Consider the following 25,962-nt stretch of genomic DNA (forward strand, 5'->3'; position numbering starts at 1 on the left):
CAATACCCTAGGGATCCCATCCAGCCCCATAACCTTCTGTGTGTCTTAATGCTGTAGCAGGTTGGATTAGAGAGGTTTTGCTCTCCTCCACATGTCTGTCTTCCAGCTCAAGGTGCTGGACACCCAGAGAGGAACTAGTCTTACCATCAAAGACTGAAGCAAAAAAAAAGGCATTAAGTACTTCTGCTTTTTCCTCATCCTTTGCCACTATGCTTCCCCCCATCCAATAAAGAATGGAGATTCTCCTTGGATCTCCTTTTGTTGCTGATGTACTTAGAGAAATACATTTAGTTGTCTTTTACAGCAGTAACCAGATTAAGTTTTAGCTGGGCTTTGGCCATACATAACTTCACCACATCCACGTAGTCCGGAGTTGCTTGCCCCTCCTCCCACAGGTCACACACTTCTCTTTTTCTCCTGTGTTCCAGCCAAGGCTCCCTGTTCAGCCAGGCCAATCCTCACTCCTGGCTCATCTTTCAGCATGTGGTGACAGCCTGCTCCTGCACCTTGAAGATATACTTCTTAAAGGATGTCCTGGACTCCTCTGCCCTTCAGAACTGCCTCCCAACAAGAAGGAAAAATGTGGCCATAATAGGCAAAAGGACATAGGACACGTTCCCAGTGCTCAGCTAACTTAACCATACCAATAAAATCCACAAATTGCAGTATACCATTACTACATGAAGCATACAGTGTTCATTTATTAAATTTCAGTGTATTAGATTATTTTTCAACATTAAATGTTAACTATTAACGAAATGAAAAGTAAGCTGTAAAACTAAATACTGTCTTCTGTTGGCTTAACCAGGAAAACAGTGAAAAACAAACCTGCTTTGCAGACCTTCAGAGAATTTAGTATGAAGCAAGCAAAATTATTTTTAAGAGAGAGATGAAAACAAAGGGTTTTATATCACAATTATTTGAATTTAAAAATTAAATTGAACTTTGCAGTTAATAAACCATCACGTATCTGCCAACAATGCATCCCATGGCACAGTGAATTAGTCTTACTCTTGGAGGCTTTTCTAGATAAACATTAAGTTTCTCATTAAATTGCTTTTACTTTCAGGGGGATAAGAAATTAGGTTTTTTATTTTTGTGAATAGGCACTATATAAAAGTAAATGAGCATAAGAAATATACATAATTCTGATATTCTTGAATTCTGCTCATGCCTCATGTTCAGCAACAAGGAAAGGAAATACTGCAACTACCCTTTTTACAGTCTCACTTAAAAAAAAAATAAGCAATCACTGAAGTGCAGAAGTGCATATATTAGCTAAATTGTAACGAGAAGGCTAATGAGACTGTTAAATTTTAAGTCTAATGATCTTTGTTTTCCTTTGCATTTGAGCGATTGCTTTCTCCCAACGTGAGATCAAAGTCTTCACCACACACATGTATTTCCTCTCCGCCTTTAAATCATTCCAAGAGAAAATCACTCAGTAATACACTTAAAAACCTCATTTCTTACCCATCTAAAAAATTATTTGGAACCAATTCCTCCCAGGCTTCAAACAGAATTCAGAGTGTGAGTCTCCTAACTCTAAAACATGTTTAGTTTCTGAGAAAACAGTTCTTGCTTTCACTTGTTTTACATTCTTCTCTCCAGGATTTAAGGTAAATTAATTTTGTAAGAGCTGGTTACATTTAAGTATTTTTTGAGGTATTAAAAGATTCCTTTTCCCATTCCCAGGGAGACAAGGATGCAAAAAATCAGACCCTCTTCCCTTATATCCTCCTATACACTATTTCAAAAGTCATTGTGTTCAACAGAGCAGGGAAATGAAGGAAGACCTGACAGGATTAGGCAGAGTCAATGCATCTCTCCACAGCAGTTTCAGTATTTGGTGAATGTGGTCTAGGTGTGCTCACTCTATGGGAATCTCTTTACTCCAGAAAAAAACAGACTCACTGTTTCTCATCCTGGGGCTTGAGAAAACAGGTAAGGAAAGAAAGCCCACAGGTTTAGATCAAGAGAAATGAAATATCTAAGAATGTTAAGGGCATCCTCCCACTTACCAATATCAATGCAGAAAAATAGATTTTATCTAGCAGGTGTTCCTGATTCTCTTTTAGCACAAAGTAAGAGCTGAAGGAAGAGGAACACTATTTCACAGGATAGATACCGTTCATGGAGGCATCTTGTAAATATATAAACGGGTTAATTATTGTTTAATAATAGATCTTCTATTGCTTTAGAACAGTTGGAACAAATGACAGAAAAAAAAGAGAAGCAACTGCCTAATGCTGTATAAAATATTTTAATAAATTGATACATTCCAATTACCACCTTAAACGGTCACTAATATAAAGTAAAAAGAACCCCCCAATCAAACAAAAACCAAACCCATTTCTTGCTTATTTTAGACATTTTCCAAATAATCCTCAACTCCCCCCAAAAATACCCAACAAAACAGAAACAACCTCCACACAGAATAATTTGTTAACTACATAAGTACTATGTATTTAATTGCAAAACTCTTGCCAAATGGATTATATTCAGTTTGGAGTCTGAAAACATTTTAAAAACCCATATTTTTCTTAGTTTAAGAAATATCATTCTTTTGGGAGGAAAGATTCGTCTTCTCTGAAAGATATGCTCACATGCTACTAATCTTGTCTTTCTCCCAGCTAGCATTTCTGATCCTCTGATACAAGAAGTAAGAAGGAGTTAAGTTAGAAAATTTATTTAAAAGAATGACTAAAAATAAGATCAAAACAGCCATTAAGAACGGAACTAACATAGGCTAGAACTGGAAAGAACTGTAAAATAAATGCAGCTGTTATTCTTCCAGTTTTATTAAATTTGTATTTGCAGAATTTAGACTAATAAAAGAAAACTAAAGCTGTTTTAAAAAGCAATAGAATGTAATTAATTTCTCAAGTCATTCTTCTTGAGGAATAATGGAGTTTTTCACTTACCAATTTAGCCTCAGACTGCACTGGCTGTGGGGAGGAAGGCCCTGGGATTCCTGGGATACTAGGCACCATGGTGACAGGTCTAACAAGCTGACCAGATAAAGTATAAAAATGAAGAAAACCTGAGTATGTTATCATAATAGAGAGCATTTGACAGCACTACCCTCTGAAGCCAAAACAGCTATCAAGGTGCTTAAAACTAAGTTCTATGCTGCACTTATGCAAATCTGCTCCACTTTCAAATTAATATAGCATCATGCTTACTTACTGGAACTGCAGCAGGGACATGCACATTAGAATTTGTGATAGATGCAGGAATAGCAACAGGCATGGTTTGTCCATTAGGAAGATGTAACAGCAGAGGAAAAGGACCTGGAACTGGACTGAAAAAGGAATGAACTATATAAAAGAAAACTTATCCAGAGAAGAGAACAAGTTTACACATTATTTTAAATTGGTTTGTTTCTTTACAGGTGTAATGTATAATTTATTTGGAGATCAAAAATATGAACTTAGTGATGTGGAGAACATGGCATTATATCTCACATGTAGTGAAAGTCCAATGTTTCATGTGTAGTAAAGCATCACATTACACCAAAGCATCTCAAATTCATATATTAACTGCAGAAACAGTAACTGAAAGTAAACCAGATTTTCAAATTTTGCAAGAAAATGTTTTACTAAGATTTATGTAACTTACACTATTGGTCTGTTAGATGATGGAGCTTGGGTGATAACAGTACTAGAAGTTGGTGATGGTATTGCCTGCTGAATAATAACACTTGAGTCAGAACTCGTAAGCAGTACATTGGGAACCTGGAGCGATGCTGGACGAACTATTGTTGATGTAGGCTGTGCAGTCTGCTGCAGTGACACTTCCTGAGGAAAATAAAGCTTCATCAGTTTGTAAAATACAATTACAGACCACTAATTCCAACTGTTAAATTAATGCAGTTTGATGGAACAAATCAGAATTTCTGCAACATTATGCAAATAGAATCAGTTATACAATTAAAAACATTCAAAAAACTCCCTCTGGATGAATCATTTAAACCACCAAAGCAAAATTGTTTCAACAACAGTGATTTCACTTTTATGACAAACCTGGCTCAATTTATTCTAAGGCTACTATTACTTCTTATTGCTTCTAATTCAGTTTTGATCAGGTTTAAATTTTTTTCCCCAAGTAACCCATGGTACAACCAGCACCATCATGTTTACCCACACTCCGAATAAGGAAAATGTTTTATGATGTCCTTATGTACATTTCAGTTTCAGTCCATTGTTCTGGATTTAAACAAGAGAAACAAGACATTTATGGTTCAGTAAAAACAATAACAACAAAATTTTTGGACCTTTTTTCTGTAGCTCTCTAACTAGAGTGGTAAGAGTACTTGGAATGTTATATTCAGAGCTCTGCAAAATATATGAATATCCTGATGGAAAAAAATACTTGAGCACAGAAATTAAACTTTCTTAGGTGCAAATAAAGAGTAGATAGAAATCCCTATAGCTCTTAGCTTAGCAACAGGTAAAGCACATTATCAATTGAATGCTGTACCTCTATTTGCTGTTTCTGAAAACCCAGAAAGCCCTTACTGTAACCAATGCATTCCTTCTCAGGGAACCCTTGATATTGCCAGACTTCAAATTTACCTTCAGATAGACTTTCTGCGAAGTTATTCTTTTGACAATGCCTACTGCAATCAGTGATACATAAAATCACATTCTTAAGACCAGCAAACTTTAGTTGCTCTGCTGGTAAACAGTAATTCAAAGAGAAATCTCTACACCTGTGTCACACAGAATGCACTGATTATTATTTTCTTTGAATCAAGCTTGAGTTTTGAAAATTCATCCACAAAGCTTTAAGTAGTAAACGCTGAGCTCTCTAAGCAGATTGCTTGTCTTTGTATGTATTAATGCATAAATGTGTGAGATCATCTGAGCAATTCATTGAACTGTAAGCTTGCTGGCAAACTGTGGGCTTGACAAAAGAAAAGACTTTAGATGATGAAATTTTCTCCCTCCAAAAGCTCAGAGGCTAGATTTGTCATCAGGGTTCACTAGTTCATTCATGTTTTTTCCCAAGGGACCTAAAGATTATTCACTGTGAATGAGAGTTTTTGGAGAATAACAGTGAGCTGTGCTGAGGAAGGTGAAATTGTTTTAGTTATCAATCTGGGGTATAATATTTGACTGTATTTAGCACTGCAGATGAGCATTCAGTAAAAAGAGGACAACTACAGAACTGTGGAAATAGAAATTAAAAAAGGCCAATCATATTGTTAGTACAAGATTAAACACTTCTCTGCAAGTAAGGAATTTGGTATAACATCTTACAGGTCTTATGAAGGAGTCACAGGGAGAATATAAATGAGAATGAACTGCTTGACTGTGGGAAATTCAGAGCTCAGAACACCAGCTGAATCTGTATGCTAGCATGAACAAGCTGCACGATTCAAGCAACATCACCTGGTTCTTACATGTGAACAAAGACTGCAAGATCATATGTACACTTGATAAGGAATGGACCCTTGGAAGGACTTTCACAGAATCACAGATTGTTTGGAGCTGTAAGTGACCTTTAGAGACCACTCCAGTCCATCCCTTCTGCCATGGCTAGGAACATTTTTCATGAGATCAGGTTCCTCAGAGTCCCAATGAGCCTGACTCTGAGCACTTTCTGAACCCAGCCTAGAAGTTACTGGCGTGTCAGTACCACTTCCAACCTCTGGGAAAGCAGCTGGAATTGCCTCCCAACTGCTGCTGAAAGCAGGTAACTACATACAAGTGACACTAAATAATGGCATTCTGTCAGCACTTCTTTGCTGTTCATAACAGAAGCTTAATTAATGCATGTTCTAATAAATACTGATTGTAAAACTTGACCTTTCCCTGGCTTGAACACCTATCAGGAAAAAGACAATCTGAAATTTTTAGATACAATGTTCTGTGGAAACCAGATTTCAGCAATAGTCAAAAGATTAATGTACAAAATTGTGAAATAAATCTGTAAAATTCTGAAAATGGAAACCTCACATACAATTGTTTCTGTGTTATTAAAGATGGCATTTATGCTTTGTTTACAAGATCAGAAAGGATCTTCAGCCATTAAAAAAGAACATGTTTACTCATGAGTGTGTTTATACAGCTGAAAAAGTATTTTCAGCCTCCTCTTTACACTAACTTGCTCTTTGCTACATTGAAAAATGCATGCAGGTGCCTGTTACTGCAACAACGTGGCAAAAACATAAGTGGCATATTTAAGAAATATTGCTTTAAGAAATATTGCTTTAAAGTAAACTGACATTTTATAAGCACATAAAACCAAAACCATGGATCCAACAGTCTGATGGAAGGTTCTAATTGATCACTAATGAATTGCACTAATGAAGTATAAATTTTGTCTGGAATAAAATACATTGTAAATATACTCCCCTAAAGAACAAGAAAAACAGAGCTGAATTTGCAATCATAGAATTAAGTGGAAGTGACCTTACCTTTACCTACCTTTCCTTACAGGATGGAAGTTTAAACCCACCCAAAGGTACTAGACTTACTAAAACGACTTCTCCAACTCTTGTAATTCCTATTCTTGAAACTAAAACCCACTGAATGGGAAATTCCAGAACAGGATAGTTACTTTAAGTGTTCTCAGATGTGCATATTTGCAAGTATTTCCTATCTAAAAGAAAATTTCATGCAATAATTTTCTAATGCTATCAAAAATACATAGAATTCTTTATACAGAAATGTAGATGGCCAGAACTAATACTGTATTTCATTATTACTGTAGGAAAACAACTGGTTTTAAAGTAATTAAATTATGCAGTTAGCTACTTGGCAACAACCAAGCAACTTTTAAAACTCTGTTGAGGGTCACACTTTTAAAGCCCTGTTAATAAACAACTATAATGTCTGAAAGCTCTTATTACTTTAAGGCTTAAAGTCTTTGTACACTTCTAATGATATCTTGGTCTATTCAAAGCAAAGTACCAACTCTGACTAAAGCCTAACAGAACTCATGGAACTCTCAGAAAACTAGGAAAATAATTAAGCACACTTTTTTTGAGAGTCTCCAAGGAATCATTTTGACAACTACAAGGACAGTCAGAACTGCCTTGCATTTACATAAATAGGCTGTAATCATTTGAAACTACTAAAACGCATGCAGCCAACAAAAGGGTTACAGTTAAAACCATCTATGCCCTGAAAAAATCCCTTCTCTCCTTCAATGTATCTGCAAAAGGAGAATGAAAAAATCTAACTGAACAACACTCTGCTCACATTTCTCAATGTCTGCAGGTCACGTTGAGCTGTACACTCCAAGCAGCACCCTCAGCCTTGCTCAGCTTGTCTCTACAATCAGACATGAGAATGGCATTGAGCAGCAGCACTGTCACAGTGACACACCGAAATTGCATCATCACTGAGACAAGTTTATAAATACTGCTAAGCATTGAGATAGAATTTTCACCTGATGAATGTAATGATGCTAAGGAGATACTGACCCACGATTGTATGAAGATAGTAGTATTATCTTCTGCCAAAGTTAGATTACTTGGAATAAGTATTTGCAGCAAAAAAAGAAAAACAAACTAACCTCTGAAATAAAGACTTAAGATTTGAACTATGATTCACTTAATCCAAGCAGCTCTTTACATATATTCCTTTAAAATGTTTTTACTATTTTTGAGACTGCACAATTGCCTTGATTAACCATAATTACTCATCCTTGCTAACTAATGAAACTCAGGAAAACTTAGTGAGGACAAATCTGAATTACAACTCTTTACAACTTCTGTCACACACTTAAGGTTGTTCTCACATTAGTTCCTCTGGCAGTATAAGAGGTGAAACAGAGAGGTTCAGACTGGATCCAAAGAAAACCATTCTGCCCCCAGGAACAGCCTGGTACTGGAGCAGGTGGCACTGAGGCTGTGCAGCCTCTCTCTCACAGAGGTTTCGAGACCAGACTGTGCCAAGTGCTGAGTAACTTGGTCTGATCTCAGAAGTAGCCCTGGCTTTGAGCAGAAGTTGGACCAAGAAATCCAGCAGTCCCTTCCAACTTTAATTACCTGGAACCTGAAAAAGTCTTGCTGATTCTTGGCAGTAAGGCACCTAAGCCCCTCATACACACACTGCCCGCTGAAGATGCACATAGAGACTGACTAGAGCAATTTCTATGCTTTATTATGGTCTGCTCCTAACGGTTATATTTATTGAAGACTAGAAATAATTAACTCCCTAATTTTGCTTCATTTTCTGTACTTCAAGAGAACACCACAAGATGAAAACACTGCAAGTCACATATTGAAGTGATCACTACTAATGATGATGCATAAACAACAATAAAGAGCCCTTTCAGTCTTTTCTAAGATAGCATAAATCTTAAAATTTATTTCTTTTCTGGCTTTACTGGATGGCCAGCTTTACTGGAAGCAATTATTCTAGTGAACAAAGCTAAGTGAAGAATTGAACAGGTTACCTATATATCCACTGCAAAGTGGCAAATGAAAACTTTCTTCCTTTCAACTACACCATGGCTATCAGCATATACAACAAATTTACAGATGATCAGAAAGTCGAAAACTAAATTCCAAAAAAGAGAAAAATAAAGGTTCCAACCTTTTCATCATTGGTAGTAGACTCTGGATGAGGTAAAGGACTATCTTGATGAGTTGTCTCTACAACTGAAGGTTCTTCAATTTTATTTCTTATAATTGGTGTTGCAAGAGGGGACAGATCTAGAGGCATCTATGATCAACAATGTAAAACAAAATTAGTCAGTGATTAAAAAACTAAATTGAGGAAGAAAATATAAATAACTGAAGAGGTTCTGATATTTGAAAGATCTTGATGCAGAGCATTACCAGTCAAGGCTATTTTACCAGCACCTGCATGAACACCAATCTTCAGTAACACACATGTCTTTCAACACCAACATCAGACTAAGTATTTTCCTCTTGAGAATTAAAAATATTCCTAAAGTTTTCCATTTCCAAGGATCATAAGAAAATTATAGCTGCAGAAGGACTGTGTTACAGTTGAAAAATTACAGCTAAATTAAGGTATTATATCCTTCTATATATTATTATATCTCATGCTAAAAAGCACAAAAGCCTAACCATATTTCCAAATTGAGAAAGTTAGTATAGATGAATTTCAAGCTTATTGCAGCTAATAATTACTGAAAAAGCAAATTTTATATTACTACATGGGTAAAATTCAGCAGGACATCTAGAATGCCTTAAAGAAATTCAGCTACAAAAGTACTTAGTACTACAGATTTGAAAGCCTACATTCTTGTCTAGTCTGCTATCCAAACACATTTGGAAGAAATTTCCCCCAAATAAGTTTTTCCAAATGCTTTTTTTTCAATTAAATTCCTAGTTTTCCTGTTCAATATATTACTAATAGACAGGGAAGACTATAAGAAGTGGAATCTCTTCTCAGATCACAAGTGACTATGAAATATTACAGAAAAAACTCAATTATCACTGCCCTAGAAAGCGTGCCATTATGGTACATTTTTCCACACTTTGTCATGATTATTTGTGTATATAAATCATCCAGAGATACGGCAGCACTCTGTTTTTTCTTGTAACACAGAGGGCAGCTTGGAAAATTAGTATCAATTCAAGAAATAGACATAATGTTTAAGATGGTTTGCAATAGATAGAACCTTCTCCAAGACAGTGGTGAGCTATACAGAAAATAGTCTTGGTAAGTCAGCAATCAATTTTACCATATGTCATAGTCTAGAAACAGTCAGCATACAGCAACTAAAAAAAGTAAACTTATAAATCCATTATTTGATACAGCTATTACAAAGTAAGGGTGAGGCTTGGTCAGGAATGGATAATAGTCCATCCTATTCACAAGTACCTCTCAAAACCTTTACTGAAACAAACAAAATGAAGCCACTGATTCTGCAAAACCTATATAAACAGTATAAACAGGTATAAAACCATATTTTTAATCACGACCTGTAGAAGTCAACCAGGTAATCAACTAAAGACAAAATTAGTCAAAGGGGAAACTGAACAAAATTTTTTACTTGCAGAAGTATTTAAATGTTTAAGTTCCTAACCAGTTATGACTGGGAAACACTGCAATAAATAACAAAAGTAACACTTAAAAGTGTTCCTCACAAAAACATGAAGTTACTAAACAGATGCAGTTTAAGTTATTATAAAATTTCAATCTGTACACTAAAAAATAAGTGTATCTTTATGTTGTAATCAATAGCTTCTAGGCAAAAGGGATTTCAACATATAATGAATATAATCAACCAAATTACTGACAATTTGTAAAATTTAGTCAGTACTTAATTCTCATTATCATGATGACTGATTCTTACAGTAACATCAGTATTCAAAACCAATCAAAATGATCTGTGTTCACATACTATTGTCTTCATATGTGTTTTTCTTTCTGCTACAAACTTTACTTTTCAGACTCCTTTTTTGCTTATTCAGGACCTCAGGAAATTTCAATCAAAACTAGTGGTTAACTTCAACAGATACAGACTAGATACTTACATGATTAGGACAATGTGTCCCATTATCAATGCTAAATATGAAAAATTAATCAGGCAAACTAAACTTCAGAAGAGTAATCATAGATTTGTATTCTCTACATACAACACATACAAGCAGCTAACATGATTATTGGTATAGTTTAGAAGGCAATACATAAATCCAAAGTTTGCTTCTTTAATGGAATTTCTGATATTAAAAAAGTGGAAGCTCTGAGGAAAAAAAAATGTTTTGAACATACTTTCTTAATGTCATCTTCAGAAGCCTTTTTAAACTCATTTTCAAAAGGACTTGCTAATTCATTGAATAAGCCCACTTCTTCACAGTTCTTCAAGAATCGAGTTGGTGTTGGTGTCTGATCTGAAAAGAAGTGTATAAAACCCCCACAATGTTATTTTTACAATACCATTTATGAACCTACTAGTCCTAAATAATTTTCAGAATATAAACAAACAGAAAGAGACGAGGAGGTGGCTGGGAACCTCGGGCTGCATTCTGCCCTGCAGGGAGGCAGCTGGCAGGCAAACTCCACCTGCTGGAGACAAGCACCCGCAGCCTGCAAACCACCCTGACGATTCTAGCAGGGAACCACAGCATTTCCTTTGTGGCCACGAACCACAGGGAACTATTCTCAAGTGCACAGCAGAACACTTCAATGAGCAAGCAGACTCTATTTGCAAATAGAGATAAGGACTACACGAAGGCTTTTAATTAGAAGACCAATGAGAGAAGTGCACAGCTCAAAGCCAGATTGCTTCCTTTCCAAATCTGACAACAGTAGTGGTTACTTCCAAGTGCATGGAACTTCTAAAGAAAAGTGTGACTGTGCACAAGATTGTATTGACTCCTATGATGCCTCTGGATCAAGCTGGAATCATAAGACTTCAGGCATCTGGGTGACTATTCCATGAAGTAGTTTCAAAAATATCTTGATATAAAAAATTCCTGTTAGCACAAAAATTTGCTTTATTTCACTGTTATTATCAGGTCAAAATTAATTACACTTGCCACAAAGTTGCTTGCATTTAAAATACTGTGAAGTAGCACGATTGTGTGGACTTACTAAGCCTGGTGTCTACAACACTTCCTATACTGGAATGTGGCTGCACAGAGACCCTCCCACAGTTTCACTTTTAAACACCTGATTATTTGAAAGGGCCCTTTCTTGTGGTGTAATTGACAAGGAGCACATCCAGAATTTAAAAAAATTTAACTGCTAGTTTAGGAGCAATATTTTTTTAATCTGTTCATTGTAATAAATTAGCAATGTAGAAGGAAAAAAAAAAAAACAAACAGAAAATGTCTGAAAGTCTTTCTGAAGTTTATTTAGGCTGCTCCACCACTGAAAAAACCCCAGACTGAGTGTAACTTCAGCATACTTAGCACATGCTAAGTATGCACATGCTATCATTCAAAACCTCTCAAATGTATAATGCAGTCAATCATCCACTGGTGATTACTTCTGATCCTAGACAAAAACTGTAATTACTAAGGGTATAACATGAATTTAGAGGTGGGGATAAAGTATTTTAAATTTAAGCCAAAATGAAAGCAAAAGATTTGATATTTTTTTACTAGCCCATTGGAAGAAAAATCAGTGATTCATTCTTCTAATATCATCATGATATGTCAAAGATGCTACATATTTTAAAATTTAAGAGACAAGTAATATCAATGAACAATTAAAACTGAAATGCAGCTTAATTTAGTTACAGATTTGCTTAGGAATAGCCTTTATTAGCATGGGGTTTTTTTGAATGCTTATATAATTAAGTAAATTATATAATTATTGATAATTTTAAAATATTTGGGTTACATATCAGATACTAATAAAAGTAACTTATGGAGAATAATACTGGCTTCAAATTCTGACATGCATTACATACGAAAACACTGCCTAAGCACACACTGCAGACAAGTATAGTGCAGAAAATGTATCACATTCTCTTAATGTGAATCTATGTATTATGTACAGAAAATGCATAAAGCACATGCCCATTCCAGCAGAAGAGTGAACGAACTTAATACAAGCGTATACTTACCAGCCACAATGACACTATCATTACGAGCCGGGCCAAACTTCAGTGTCATCTCATGTTTGTGTTTATGGACAGCCAAATGATCCTCATTGGTAAAACGCTGCAGCAGGAAGTTTTAAGAAACAGTTGTAATTGGGAGCATGAACACAACAAATGCCACTCCACAGAAAGCAATTTTTACAACATGTAAAACTACCATTACGATGTTAAAATACAACCCGCTAAGGCAGATATATCTTGTTCCTTGCTCAACAGTACCAAGCAGAAATGTTATAAAACTCAAATTATGTTCATAGTAACTAAATATTCCAAGGAAATTTCAGCATAAGTACCTGCATTCATCAAAAGTCCAAGATAACATTTCAGAGTGCTGCAGCCTCCATCAAGCATCAGCAAACAGCTATTTGCTGTATTAATGGATCTTGACAACGTCTAGTAATTGATCACCACTACTTGATTACTGCATTGTGTGTATTACCACATTAATGAGAATTGATCTGTAATCACAAACTCCACTGCATTTAACAGCATAAAGATAAAATAAAATACTATAGCTCCTGCCCCTGACAATTTACTACATAAAACAAAGGGCAGGCACAATGGGCAACACTAGAACAACACCAGACAACTGAAATGTTGTGAATTAACTAAACCTTACCAGCATTTTAAAAACCTCTCAGGTTTGCTCATTTCATGCATACTTTCCCCACTATTTGGAGTATATGCTATAAAAAAAGCAAGCAGCAGACAAACTAAGTGCTGTAGAAGAGACAGTCTTACTTTCACTATTTCTTTATTTTCACTAATTTGCTATGCATCTCTAATTGTAGGTGAAGTTAGTGTTTCAATTGACATAATCTAAGAAAATGTTTCCCAAGATGCAGCTTTCCTAAAAAGAACACATTTTACATAAAACATTGAAATTATTAATTTTCTTTGTGAACATTTGAGCTCCAATTTATGTTTCTGGTTATGCCTCACTAATTTAAGTCACTCCACATATAACAGACCCATGCCAAGAATCACCTCTCAGGAACTAAGACATAAACTGAATTCACCTCAGAATACAGTAATTGAGAATGTTTCCATGAGAAAGGACATGTGCATGTGGAACTGCGAGGGAAATTAAAAATGCAGGATCACTGTAAGACAGGGTGAAACAAGCAAGGGACTTTTCTTTTAACTTAGAACTTTACTGCCCAGAGTCCCAAATGCCCGGCTCTCTGTAACTCCTGCACTCTATCTCTGCATCCAGCATAAACCAGACATTTCTGCCTTTTATCACGCTAAGAGACTTAAGTCTGTCTTTCTGTCCTCACTGAGTGGTGGAGCAGCCCTTCCAGGGGAAGACGACTCCAGAGCCTCACTCCCTCTCTCTATTCTACAGTACGAAGCTGGCATCTGGGACATGAACTTCTCTCTTCACCTTCCCTGGAATCATGGGCTGCTGTAGACCCACATGCTATAAAGTCTTGCTTTTCAGCATAACATAAATACTTAGTAGCAATTATCATAAGCCCCTTTTTTTCAATCTCTAAAAATACATTTCACTGTTTTACTTTTCTTTGAACAATGCTAATAACTTCAGTTCAGACCATTACCTGGCCACATCCAGGGGCAGTACATAAAAAGGGTTTGTCATCACTCATATTCCACAGGTCGTTGTGCTACCTGTATTACAATTAGAATGTAACAAATTTTACAAATAATGCAACAAATTATCAATACATCTACAAGCTATTTTAATATTCTATGTGCAAGAATTTCTGCCTTCTGACTATAGCAATATTCTAAATACCCATGATTCAGTATGGATTTCACGCTCTGTCACGAAGGTACACAAAATCCAGCACAGCAGTTTCTGAACCTACACCTCAAGCAGAAATCCACATGTTCACATGTAACATGACTAACTGCAAAAAGTATCTGAAAACACAGTAAGAACAACTTGTCACTGAAATCAAATACATTGTAATAATGATCCAATTCTCAGTTAAAAAGAGATCAAAGCAGCAGACAACACCACCCAGTCAAGGTTCTGGAGCCTATGGATGAAGAAGTAGTGTTCATTTCTCAGCCTTTTCACAATCCTTATTTAAAGCTCATCATTAGAAATAAGTTGGCACATAGCCCTTCATGTAAACTGTTATGAATTTAATTACAAAAACATGTACTTTAGTAATGTTTCAGGTACCTAATTACTGACAGGCTAAAAATACTTAGGAAAGAAGTAAGGTATTAATGATATTTGGTGCTATTTTGCATACTCACCCCATATACTAATACACATACCTGCCAGATTTCACATATAAACCTGTTTCATAGGGCAAGCTATCATATCCTCCTTTTCATGGCAATGAACTGTAACTAAAAGAAGATATTAATTACTATGCATGCTAAAAATATAATAATGAATGATTTGGTAAAGATAAATGATAAAATGTCCACTATTCACCCAGGAAACACAACAGTTTTTCAAATAAATAGTTTACTTCAACACATCCTCTAATTAGTTGTGGCATCTGTGGCTTTGCCTTGGAGGAAATATATTCATCTTTAAATGAGTCTTTGTATGGAGAACTAACAGTGTTAGTTCTGAACATTATTTAGATTGATGAAGCAAATAAAGATGAATAAAGATGTTTTCATGATTAAAGATCATAGGCAGAATAAACCCACGTCATCCCCAGCATACTGGTCATGTAGAGTTGCAAGAATTCTCGAACTGTCTAACCATCCTAAGAATGTAAACTTCTGGTACACATCTGGGCACTGGACACAAGACATATCAAGTAAGCATAAGCAAATAATTTCAGACTTATTACCTCAGATCTGTAGGGAATACAGTATCTGATCCTTCTGGATGTACCTGTACAGTAAAAAAACACTGTGTACAGACTTTTTTAGATATTCCTTCAAAAAGGAGGAGATCCCAGTGTCCTTGGTAATGTTCACCCAACAGCAAACAAAGAAAAACATGGCATGCAGGAGATTCTAAACTATCACTTCTAAATATACATGTTTCAAGAAATGGGGATACTGAGCTGAGATCAGGAGTCAAGAGAGATGAATGGCTGCCAGAAACTTCAGTCTTTGGCACTGACAGCTCAGGGAAACATTTACATCCTAATGAATGGATGCCAAAGCAAATCAGAGATGAAGACTGTTCCACTGTCTGCAAAGAGTTCATAACCTGTCTCAAGTTTCTGAAGGAATGAAGTATTTTTTTGAACTGTTCACCCTGTGAACTTGGTACTTTCACTAATAAGGAATATTAACAAAATTATGGGCAAGTCTGAATACTCATGACTAAGGCTTCAGGGTAAGAAATAAGGTCCTTATCCATGACACTTTAAGAGTACACCCTTACAACATGTGGAACTTCAACAGAGTTAACAGCTATCCCACTATTCTTCAGCTACGTAAAAATCTCATTTCTTCACATCCAGGCTGAAACTAACAGAGTCAGTCTTGCTTAGCTCTCAAGAGGAATTAGTTTTTCTGAACCTGTCATCATAGGGCACTGTATACTTATTTAATGGCTATATATGCCACCATATGGCAATAGAGACATATGGATAAGTATTATGAATAGAGAAGTAATACCCACATCAGAGATGTCCAATGGTGGAAGAAACAATTATTATTTGGTTTCTTTTAATCCAGAGCATGAAGACTTTGATTAATTGAAGTGCATGTAGGATGTTTTTTTCATTCTGTAACTATGTCTTGTTGTCAGTCTCTGAGAGATGCAGCTTCGGCCATAAAATCAGCTCCCTCCATGCTGTCAGTATTTTTTGTAGGTGAGAGGATGTAAATTTTTTAGGTCTGCTCATTTTCTCTTTTCAAGGCTTTTCAAGGAATATTATCAAATCTTGTATTTGCATGTAAAGTTCTTATCTGGTTCTATGTCTTAGTTTGTGAAGCCTGTGAATTTTGAATGCCTGATATACAAGTAAAAAAATCAATCCTTGTGAAAAAGAAAAGCAGTGCTGTCCTTCTGGCAAACTTACTGGAAAAAAGTTGGAGATAAATTCATTTCCTCATCTTTGTAACATTATTTGACTGCAGGCCACACAGAATTTTGTGAGGTAATCCCTTGTAAAGAGATTCCAGATAACATCTGAGGGAAAAAAAATTATGCTGAAGTACTGAAATTTTTGCACCTAAAAGAAGTTCACCTGCATTCTAAGCAAGACCTTGGACATTTTAAATCTAAACAGAAACTGGATCTGACAGGATGGGAAAACAGAGGGCTCCTATTCGTTAGTACAGCCAAATTGGAAGGAACCAATTACAAAGACTTGCAAGGCTTGCACTTAAAACAAAATAACTCCATGCAAAAGTGGAGGCTGAGAGGCAACTGGCTGTCAAGCACCTCTAACTCATGGTGGACAAGAAACCCAACACGATTCAGCATCATGTTACCTGTAGCACTGAAAGAAAAGAGGCTACTGGGATGAATTAACAAAGGCGTAGCAATGAGATGAAGGGCAGTGATTACTGTCCTTTATCTGGCACTCTGAGACTACAGCTGAAGTGCCATATCCAGAGTTGAGCCCCTCAAGACAACTGATGATTTGGAGAGAAAACATCTGGGGCCCCATCAAAACAGCTGGGAGGCTGGACTATTACATAACAAGAGGAAGTAAAGTTTGTTCAGAATGGAGAAGGAGTGCTAAGGATCTGCTTGCTGTCATAAACTATCTAACGTATTGATACAGAAAAGTCAGATCCAGACTTCAGGTAGAGTATAATAAAAGGATGAGATGCAACATTCACGAGACACACCAAGAAAGTTAGGAGCAAGTGTAGAGGAAGAGGAAAACACAGCATTAAAAAAAAATCCCACAACACTGAAACAGATTGTCTAGCAGGGCTGCAGGATCTCAGCCTTGCAGAAATTCAAAATTTAACTGGATAAAATTCTGTGTAAACCAAGATAACTCTGAAATTTAAAGTATACCATAGAGATATCATAGCAAGGAACAGAGCTTAACAATTGCAACGGACAATCCAAACTTGGGTGATGTTCTGACACCTTTGGAAGACCCTGCATGGTGAAAAACCTATTACTGCTACAAAATACACACAAACTCCATCCTTTGCGTCCTCTTTTCCTTCTGGATTGCATGTTGCCTGACAGGCATAACAAAACTAACACAGAGAAGGCAAATTTTCAGGAAAAAATGTTGGTAATTACCAACATTACCAGTTTAATTTCAAAGGGGTCTCTCTCTGTTGTAGACTGACTGCTCAAAGTGAGAATATCAAAGTAAGAAAGAATAATTTAGAAAATACCTTTCCCCTGAAAACCAAAATAGCAACTTAGATGCCTTCTTGACAAAAATGTTACTCACCCAGCCAAATGAGAAATGTAATACATGAAGTGATAACCCTGTCCCTAGAGGGGAATTAGAGTCACCCTGGACTGTTACCTAAGCAACAGCTAACACCTTGTCCCAGAGAAAAAAAGACAGTTCCTGAAGGAATCCAATACAAATGTGAAACTCCAGCCTTAACTCATCTCCTCAGATTAAATGAACATTCAGTGAAATTATTCAAACTACAGTCGATTGAACTGCAACTTGCTTCTATGAGCTTCAAACTCCATATTCCTTTCAGCAGCATAAAGAAATCCAAATGTAGAATTCCAGTCACACAGTAACAGCATTGGAGCTAAACTTGAAACAAGAAAAACTTGAAATAATCTTCACAGTATAATCACCTTCAGTACTAAACCCACACTAATAATCTCCCCTTCTTGGTGTTTGCTCTGTACTTTCAACACAGAAGTAAAATGCACTCACATCATGCCTATTTAAAATATAGCAAGTCTCTTTCATGATGTTTGGAATGTAAACAGTACAGTAAACGATATAAATAAGTATATATTCATGTTTAAAATATATCTAATATGGAGAAATAAAAATGAGTTTCCAAATAATTCACTAATATTTAAGGCAATGTGCTTATTTAAAAAATAAAAATGTCTCCATAAAATGTCACATTAATATGTATCTAAATGAGCTACAAAAATAGCTTCAACAATTATCTGCATATTTCCATAAGATTTTAATTAAACACCTTGGGTACACTCGGTGGAAACTATTACTACATAGTCTGAGGCTTGCTTCCAAAACCTTTCAGAAGACAATCTTACAAAGAATAGAGCCTACACTGACTCAAGCCATGTCTTGTTGGCTTATTGAAGTGGTAAAGATTCTTCTGATTTCTCTGAATTGCCTACATACAGGAGCATGGAAAATACAACTGACACTTTGTTTCAAATTTTTTCTGCTGAACATTTAAGCAGCTGTTTAAAATGTATGTATCAATAGTCCTGGCAAAAACTTCTTCCAATTTGCTGAGAAAATTTTTCACATGTACCTACTAAAGACTCACCAGACTTGCAGCTAAAGCCTCTACTTTACCTGTAGAAAGCAAGGTGTGTGTGAAAAGGCGTCCATGCACAGAGCTGCTCACAGGCTGTGCACTCCTACCCTGGGATTATTTTAAGCACTGTAGCAATATAGAGGCTGCCCTCCTGCAACATCAGGGCTGACACAAACAGCACAGAAGAAAACTGCCAGAACTGAGCACAGAAAAGACAGCTATGAACACACATAACCCCAGGAACAAACAAAAACTGTAATAAAACTTTTGAAGGACAGCATTCTTCTTCTGGCCAACATGCAAGAAGAGATGGATATTTTCACATGTGTGTCACCCTCCTAAACTGGACAGTCCACAGAAAACAATCTGTCAGTCTGCAGCTACAGCAGTAGCTGATTTATTTCCCACTGCTTACGTGAGAAGCACACCCAAGCCTTGCAGCTACTGACCACTTGCATGTGGCTCCAACACAAGAAACATCTGTACGTACTGGTTTGAAAAAGATGAGAGATGGACAAAAACTGTATCAGGCCACTGAGCCAAGCCAGAATTACAGCAGTCCATCAGCATTCGGTCTCCTCTGAGTCCAAACACTACAAAGTGCTTATGCTACAGCACCACTGATGCATTTTCCTACGGATGTTTGCGTTTCCTCAAGACCGGCCATGTCTAGTCAACATTTCCTTTTATTCATTACATTGGATCTGGGATTGTGCCCCCTTTTACTGCAAGATACAAAGCCTTACTGTATAGAGAATTATTAACTCTTACTAAACTTTTCTGTTGATCTCATCGCAGTGTGTAATGACTTTAGGTAATGTAAGACTTTACTTTAACGCTTCATTTTATAACAGGAAACTGAAGCATAAAAGAACCAGGTCAAAATTTTTAACTTTGATCAACTTTTAAGAGTACATACTTATTCAAGGTAAACTGAATGGAACATATATGCCACAGTAGAGAATAACTCTTAATGATTACCTGCATTAAGAGAATTCTCTTAATGATTACCTGCAGAGCTGAATTTAGTGTTTTGCTTAGCTCCTTCCAAGATGTCTTTAGATAGGGGGGGAGGTAGCTATTTTTATTTTCTAAATTTAAACACCTCACAATTAAGAGATGGCTTTTTCATGCAACCAAACAAATAACAACAAAAATCAAAATGAACATGGTGTCTTTATACTTTCAACACTTACATACAGCACTCACATAAAAAAATTTAATCACTTCCCACATTTAAAGAGTCTATCTTCCACAATTTTCTACACTCGAAGATTTGCAAGTTGTGATTTCAGTAAAAATCAGAAGTTACTTGGCAGAATACACCACTTAAGCAGAGACATAAATTTGAAAAAAAATAATTTGTATTTTAAAAGGAAAAAAACCCCAATGATCTACTTACCCAGAGGGACTGGAGTTATATTTTCTCTTTCCTATAAAGCAAAAGAAGAAAGGTGAAACAAAACCAGTGTAATTAATACTTGACCATTTCAGGGCACTTCCAGAAGTGATCAGACTCTATTTGTGCAATACTATCAAATTTGACAATCCTAAAAAAATAAAACTGAACAATTAAGGAAATGGAGGAGATACAACCTGAAAATTCAAAACTTTTCGCCTCATGATCAAAGTGGGAATGGCAGAAAGTAACCTTGGAGATTCTGTAAGAAAACTAGTCCCGAATATTTAAAGTTCATAAATACCAATGGCTGGCAAACAGAAAAACAGGAGCTCCTTCCTCACATTACGTTGCTAGCACAAGGTTCAATTTTTTTCTTTTAAAAAGTCAAATGTTAGGCACTTTTTGCTGATATTATTAGTTAACTGCTAATATGGGATGTCTAAAGTTAATTCCATACCTTCCACCATTTGTCTAAATTCTATAAAGGACAGCACATCTGGACAAGAAGAAAAGATGATTGACTTAAAAAGTTCCAATAAGAACAAGACAGCCAGCTGGACAGATAGCCACACATACAGAAACAAAGCAATTTAACTCCATCAGCTGCAGGAGGGGCTCCTTCCACAAGAAGATACACTTCTGGCAAACAGAGAGCACTAAGGGCACAAAGCAAGGTCCTTAGGTTTAACATTTCCTTTGGCTGAACATGCTGGCTTCTAATTCAACCCGCTGGCTTAAGTATTTTTCAGAAACACCCCTGATCTTTCTTTAAATTACTAAAAAATTCAGGCTGTGTGAATACAGTCTTGTAGATATGCAAAATGTCAATGAACCTCATATAAAATATAGAGGGGTTAATAATCCTCCCATCTTCTCACAATCTGCTTACAGAGATATCAGGCCTTGCTTTCCCCAGTTCATTTATCTAGGTTTTAACACCTTCAACCTAACAAACATTAGAAATCCAACCTCACTTTTCTACACTTGTTTCAACAGAATTAAAAAAAACCAAGCTTACCAAAAAGTTACTTGATTTTCACATTTTCTTAGATTGCATCCCTAAAGTCTAAAATTGAATTAAATAATTAAGAATTTAATTCTAAAAATCTTCAAATATATGAAACATCTCACTACAGAATTCCTCTTGCTCAATAACATAGAACAGTCTTTTTCTTTCTTATAAGCACTTACATAAATGACCATTGGATTTACCGAGGAAGGAAACATAATATATTGCTTGGAACGCCGTGTTTAAGCAAAGCTCTTATCTGACATGAAGCTAATGGAAAAGTTCTCAGGCTGAACTGAAGCTGACACTGAACAAAGCTGAAAACAGTACAGCATAAATGTGAAAAAAAGCATTCATTACATATTATTAAATATTGACCAATATTTTTGTCACTAACTATACCCAAAGCCTCCTTAAGAGTGCATATTACATGATAAACAAGTACAGTCTGGTTATGCAGAACAACGGTAACCTGAAATCTATTCAGAATTAAAATAAGAGTTAAAAGTATTGAATCACATTTGCTCCTTTGAAAATAGAAAATGCATAATTTTTACACAGAAACTCAAGACTATGTCAAGAAACCATTAAGAATGTTGATACTATAAATAACTTTAAGTTAGGAAACCTTCACAGAGGTAAAAATGTACATTTGTAACTTTAAGTTACTTAAGAATTGAAGAAAAAAAAAGCTGATAACAGAATAGGAATTTTCAGCACTAGGCCCATTCAAAATTTAATGAAACAAGAATGAAGATAATACCATACTTCATGCTGTTCAACATGGTCACAAAAGGAAAGCAGCATGAAAAGTAAGATTATTGATAAAAGTATGTATGATGAAATTTAAGATCTGAAAGTATCTTATATCAGATACTGCATAGTCTAGAAGGTTCTGGAAAAAGACCTACCAAACATATTAATGTCTGTAGAATTCAAGTCAGGGTAGAAATATCAACTACATTGTAAAGAAGATCAAAAGCTCAACTACTTGATTAAGCATTAGCATACAATGTCAGTATTGAAACATAAAATCCCAATGGATTTCCAAAAGAGCTGCTTCACTCTATGCACACATTAAGGTTTCCTATTATTTGACAATTCTTTTGAGGCATCGTATAACAACCCCTCCCTGACAAAATATTGTTTATCTTTTTAACAAGACAAGTTGACAATTTTGATTCTGCATAATTATAAACACTTCAGAGTTAGTTCAAGTGAATGCCAAACTGGACTACAGTTTGTCCCTCTGAAATGATGCCCATTAACAGACAGCAACCTGTTTCAGGGGATGGCTGGAGAAATTCCACCTGGAACACTGGCAGAAGACCAGAACCACTAGGACTGCTCCAATCCCATCGGTTTGTGCTGAATTTAGCCTAACCAGGCCTAGCAGTCTTATGACCCAAACTTCAGAACATTTGTTTTTATTACCTCTTACCCGGCTTTATGCTCAGCAAGAAGTGTGGATGTGACACTCACCGCCATGAGCAGAATATGTCAAACAGAAAACAAAACCACTGCTTTAAAAGGTGGCAAATAAAACACATTTCAGCCATGTTTGTGGTCACTGTTTGGAAAGCAGGGGATGATTCAGAATGCTCAGATTATTCAAATTTCTCATTTCAGCACAAGAAAACCGGTGACAGTATCACTACCAGAAGACAAACACCTCTGGGAGAGAGCAACAGAACAAAAATCAAGTGAGGGACATAGAGTGCCTGAACAGGGCATAGAGACACACTAATGGATCTCCCCCCAAAAACAGGGATGAAAAACGCTGTAGAATGAGCAAGACTGCAGAAGCAACATGGCAGCACGCATTTCTCCTAACTCTAAACATGACGTTACATCTTGACAGAAAACATTTGTGCCTTAAACACCGTGCAACTATCACTAATTGAGGGGCTGTGACATGTTTTTTCACGTGAAAGCTTCAGAGACCTTTTCTTTGACAACTCGAGAGGCATTATGCACAATAACAGGCAAAGCCAACGAGGCAACTGGTCCAGGAGGTTCAGCTCCATGGCCAAACACCGGGCAGGCCAAGACCTGGCGCAGAATAGCTGTTCTTACCCCCTCGCCCGGCATCCCGCACACCCGTACCCTTCTCCGCACCGGCACGGAGCAAGTTCTCCTTCAGAGAGGAAGATGGATGCGGACGGAGGCCGCCCTGGGGCAGAGGCGAGGCGGAAAGGCGAGGCCCGGCCGCCCCCTCCTCCCGCCCTCCGCGCCGCGGGCCGGGCCCGGGGCGGCTGCCGGCGATGCCCCCGCGGGGCACCCGCTCCCGGGCGCGCCGCAGCCCCGTTCACCCACCCGCCCGCCTGGCCGCCCCGCGTCCCGGGCCGCCCGCCAGGCCCTACCTCCGGGCGGGTACCGGCGTCCACGGCGCCGGCCGGGCCGCCCCACCCCGCTCTAGGGGCGGCGGGAGCCGCAGGCCGCGCTGGGGGAGGGGGCTGCCGCGGAGAGGAGCGGCGGCGCCATGTTACTGCCTCCCGGGCATCCCCCGCCCACCGCCGCGCCGTGCCGCGCCGTGCCGCTCCCGCCCCGCCGCCCCCGCCCGGCCGGCGCCGCCGCAGCGCGGAGGGAGGAGGAGCCGCCGCGCCGGGCCGAGCCGGGCCGGGCCGTGTTTACAAACTCACCCGCAACGCCGCCGGACCGCACATTAAAGGCCGGGTCCCCCGCGGGCTTCCGTCACCTCTCGCGAGAGCCGCGCTGACACCTCCGCGGGGCGGGGCGGGGCGGTCACGCGGCGCGGGGGCGGGGCCAGTGCCCGCTCCCCACAGCGACCCCGGCCGGGCCGCGGCATGGACACAGCATGGCATGGACACGGCATGGACACGGCATGGACACGGCATGGACACGGCATGGCATGGACACGGCATGGCATTGACACGGCATGGACACGGCATGGACACGGCATGGCATGGACACAGCATGGCATGGACACGGCATGGACACGGCATGGCATGGCATGGACACGGCATGGACACGGCATGGCATGGACACGGCACGGCATGGCATGGACACGGCATGGCATGGACACGGCACGGCACGGCATGGACACGGCATGGCATGGACACGGCATGGCATGGACACGGCATGGCACGGACACAGCATGGCATGGACACAGCATCGACACGGCATGGCATGGCATGGACACGGCATGGCATGGCATGGCCGGGCACAGCATGGCATGGACACGGCATGGCATGGCATGGCATGGACACGGCATGGCATGGCTGGCCTCGTCCGCGCTCGGCGCGGCGGGCACGGCTCGCATGGAGGGACAGGATTGCTGCGGCCGCGGCGGCTCAGCATGAGGTGCCCGTCCTCTGCGACAGGATCTGCAGGAGGGCCGGCAGCTGAGGACAGCAGGCACCACGTAGTGAATAAACCGCTGCAAGGCTTCGCTCAGCGGCAAACTTCATGCGCCTGTCACATCCAACTTTTGGAATAATCAGCGCTCCAAAGCCCTGGACTGGCGAGATTCCCCATGTCAGGGCAGGAGCGAGGTGTGTGCCTGAAGCCGTGGGTGTGCTAAACATTCACCGTGGTTAATGTATCAAAAACGCTGCAGCACTGTAGAATAATGGCAAACGCCTATATTTTACACAGGAGGAACTAAAAGAATTTTGGATTTGTTAAAAAAGCAGCATAACTCTATATGGCAACACGGTTTAGCCAGTGTGTACTCTGAATCACACGTGGAGCTTTTATTTCTGTGCATGTGCATCATTTCCTCTTGTTCTGAGACTGATCTGAGAGAGTGCAAGGCCATAACAAGAAAGTACCTCAAAACGAAGTAGTATCAATTCCCGTAAAATGCATTTTGGCTGAGTTTCTCTGAACTTGCACAAGACAGTATGGTATGTTTATTTTCTTGTGTATGGTTTTGGTGCACACTGTACAGCACTGTACAGCAAAGTTCTTTAAGACATGGTAGGATAGAAAGCACTTCATAAAAGTACACTGTTTACTTAAAGGTAGAATTATTCTTTGAAGTAGCATGTGGCAAGAACTCGATTGTACATGCAGAAGATAGGAAGAGAGATCTTCTTTCTCCAGAGAGCAACTTAGACCTGTATTGGAAACACTATTTTTTGATGGTTTAGCTTCACCATGACATAGCAGCAGCAGTCCTAAGCCTGGACTAAAAAACTGAACTACAGGTGCCTTTCTTCAGTGTGAAATTTATGCAAAAAACAAAGAAAAGGAAAGCAGGAAAAGGGAAAAAACAGCAGCAGGATGTTCAATTTTACCTGCAGCACAGGATGAATCACTTCTACCTGCAGCAGTAACTTAAGAGCGTAATTGGTAACTTTAACGTTTCCTTCATTTTCCATTATAACATGGCTATTTCAGAGGTGGTGTGATGTCTGATCTCCTGGAAGAGTTATTCAGAGTCAGTGAAGATCTCTGCTTTAGCTGGCTTCATCTTCAACAATGAAACATGAACAGTCAGTCTTTCAATCTGGAGAACCTACAAGACAAATTTTCATGAGCTGACCATCCCTAAGTTCAGCATGGTCCATGTCAGAAGAAAAAGGCTTTGGGGAAGTAAAGCCTACAGTAACACGTCATGAAACTTAAGTTTGGTTTCTCTGACCTACAGGAAGATTTCCTGATGCAAACTGTTACAGGAAGATCA

The 25,962-nt window shown here is 38.3% G+C and overlaps 1 protein-coding gene across 2 annotated transcripts in view; it reads right to left on the reverse strand.

Annotated features, from left to right (window-relative positions):
- Positions 1-16,349, reverse strand: part of ATF2 (activating transcription factor 2) — a 49,250-nt gene extending 32,901 nt beyond the window's left edge. The window contains exons 1-9 of one of the 2 annotated variants that reach the window (XM_038143034.1): positions 15,330-16,349; positions 14,797-14,871; positions 14,106-14,175; positions 12,508-12,604; positions 10,707-10,825; positions 8,553-8,681; positions 3,622-3,800; positions 3,190-3,304; positions 2,925-3,011 (exon numbers count right to left, since the gene is read on the reverse strand). In XM_038143034.1, coding sequence (XP_037998962.1) covers positions 2,925-3,011; positions 3,190-3,304; positions 3,622-3,800; positions 8,553-8,681; positions 10,707-10,825; positions 12,508-12,604; positions 14,106-14,153 — 774 coding nt within the window. In that variant the 5' untranslated portion in view covers positions 14,154-14,175; positions 14,797-14,871; positions 15,330-16,349. The remainder of the gene's footprint in view (positions 1-2,924; positions 3,012-3,189; positions 3,305-3,621; positions 3,801-8,552; positions 8,682-10,706; positions 10,826-12,507; positions 12,605-14,105; positions 14,176-14,796; positions 14,872-15,329) is intronic. The other variant, XM_038143035.1, reaches the window with a different exon arrangement.
- Positions 16,350-25,962: the final 9,613 nt, after the last annotated feature.

This window comes from Motacilla alba, chromosome 7, assembly GCF_015832195.1.
Source record: "Motacilla alba alba isolate MOTALB_02 chromosome 7, Motacilla_alba_V1.0_pri, whole genome shotgun sequence".
Taxonomy (NCBI): domain Eukaryota; kingdom Metazoa; phylum Chordata; class Aves; order Passeriformes; family Motacillidae; genus Motacilla; species Motacilla alba.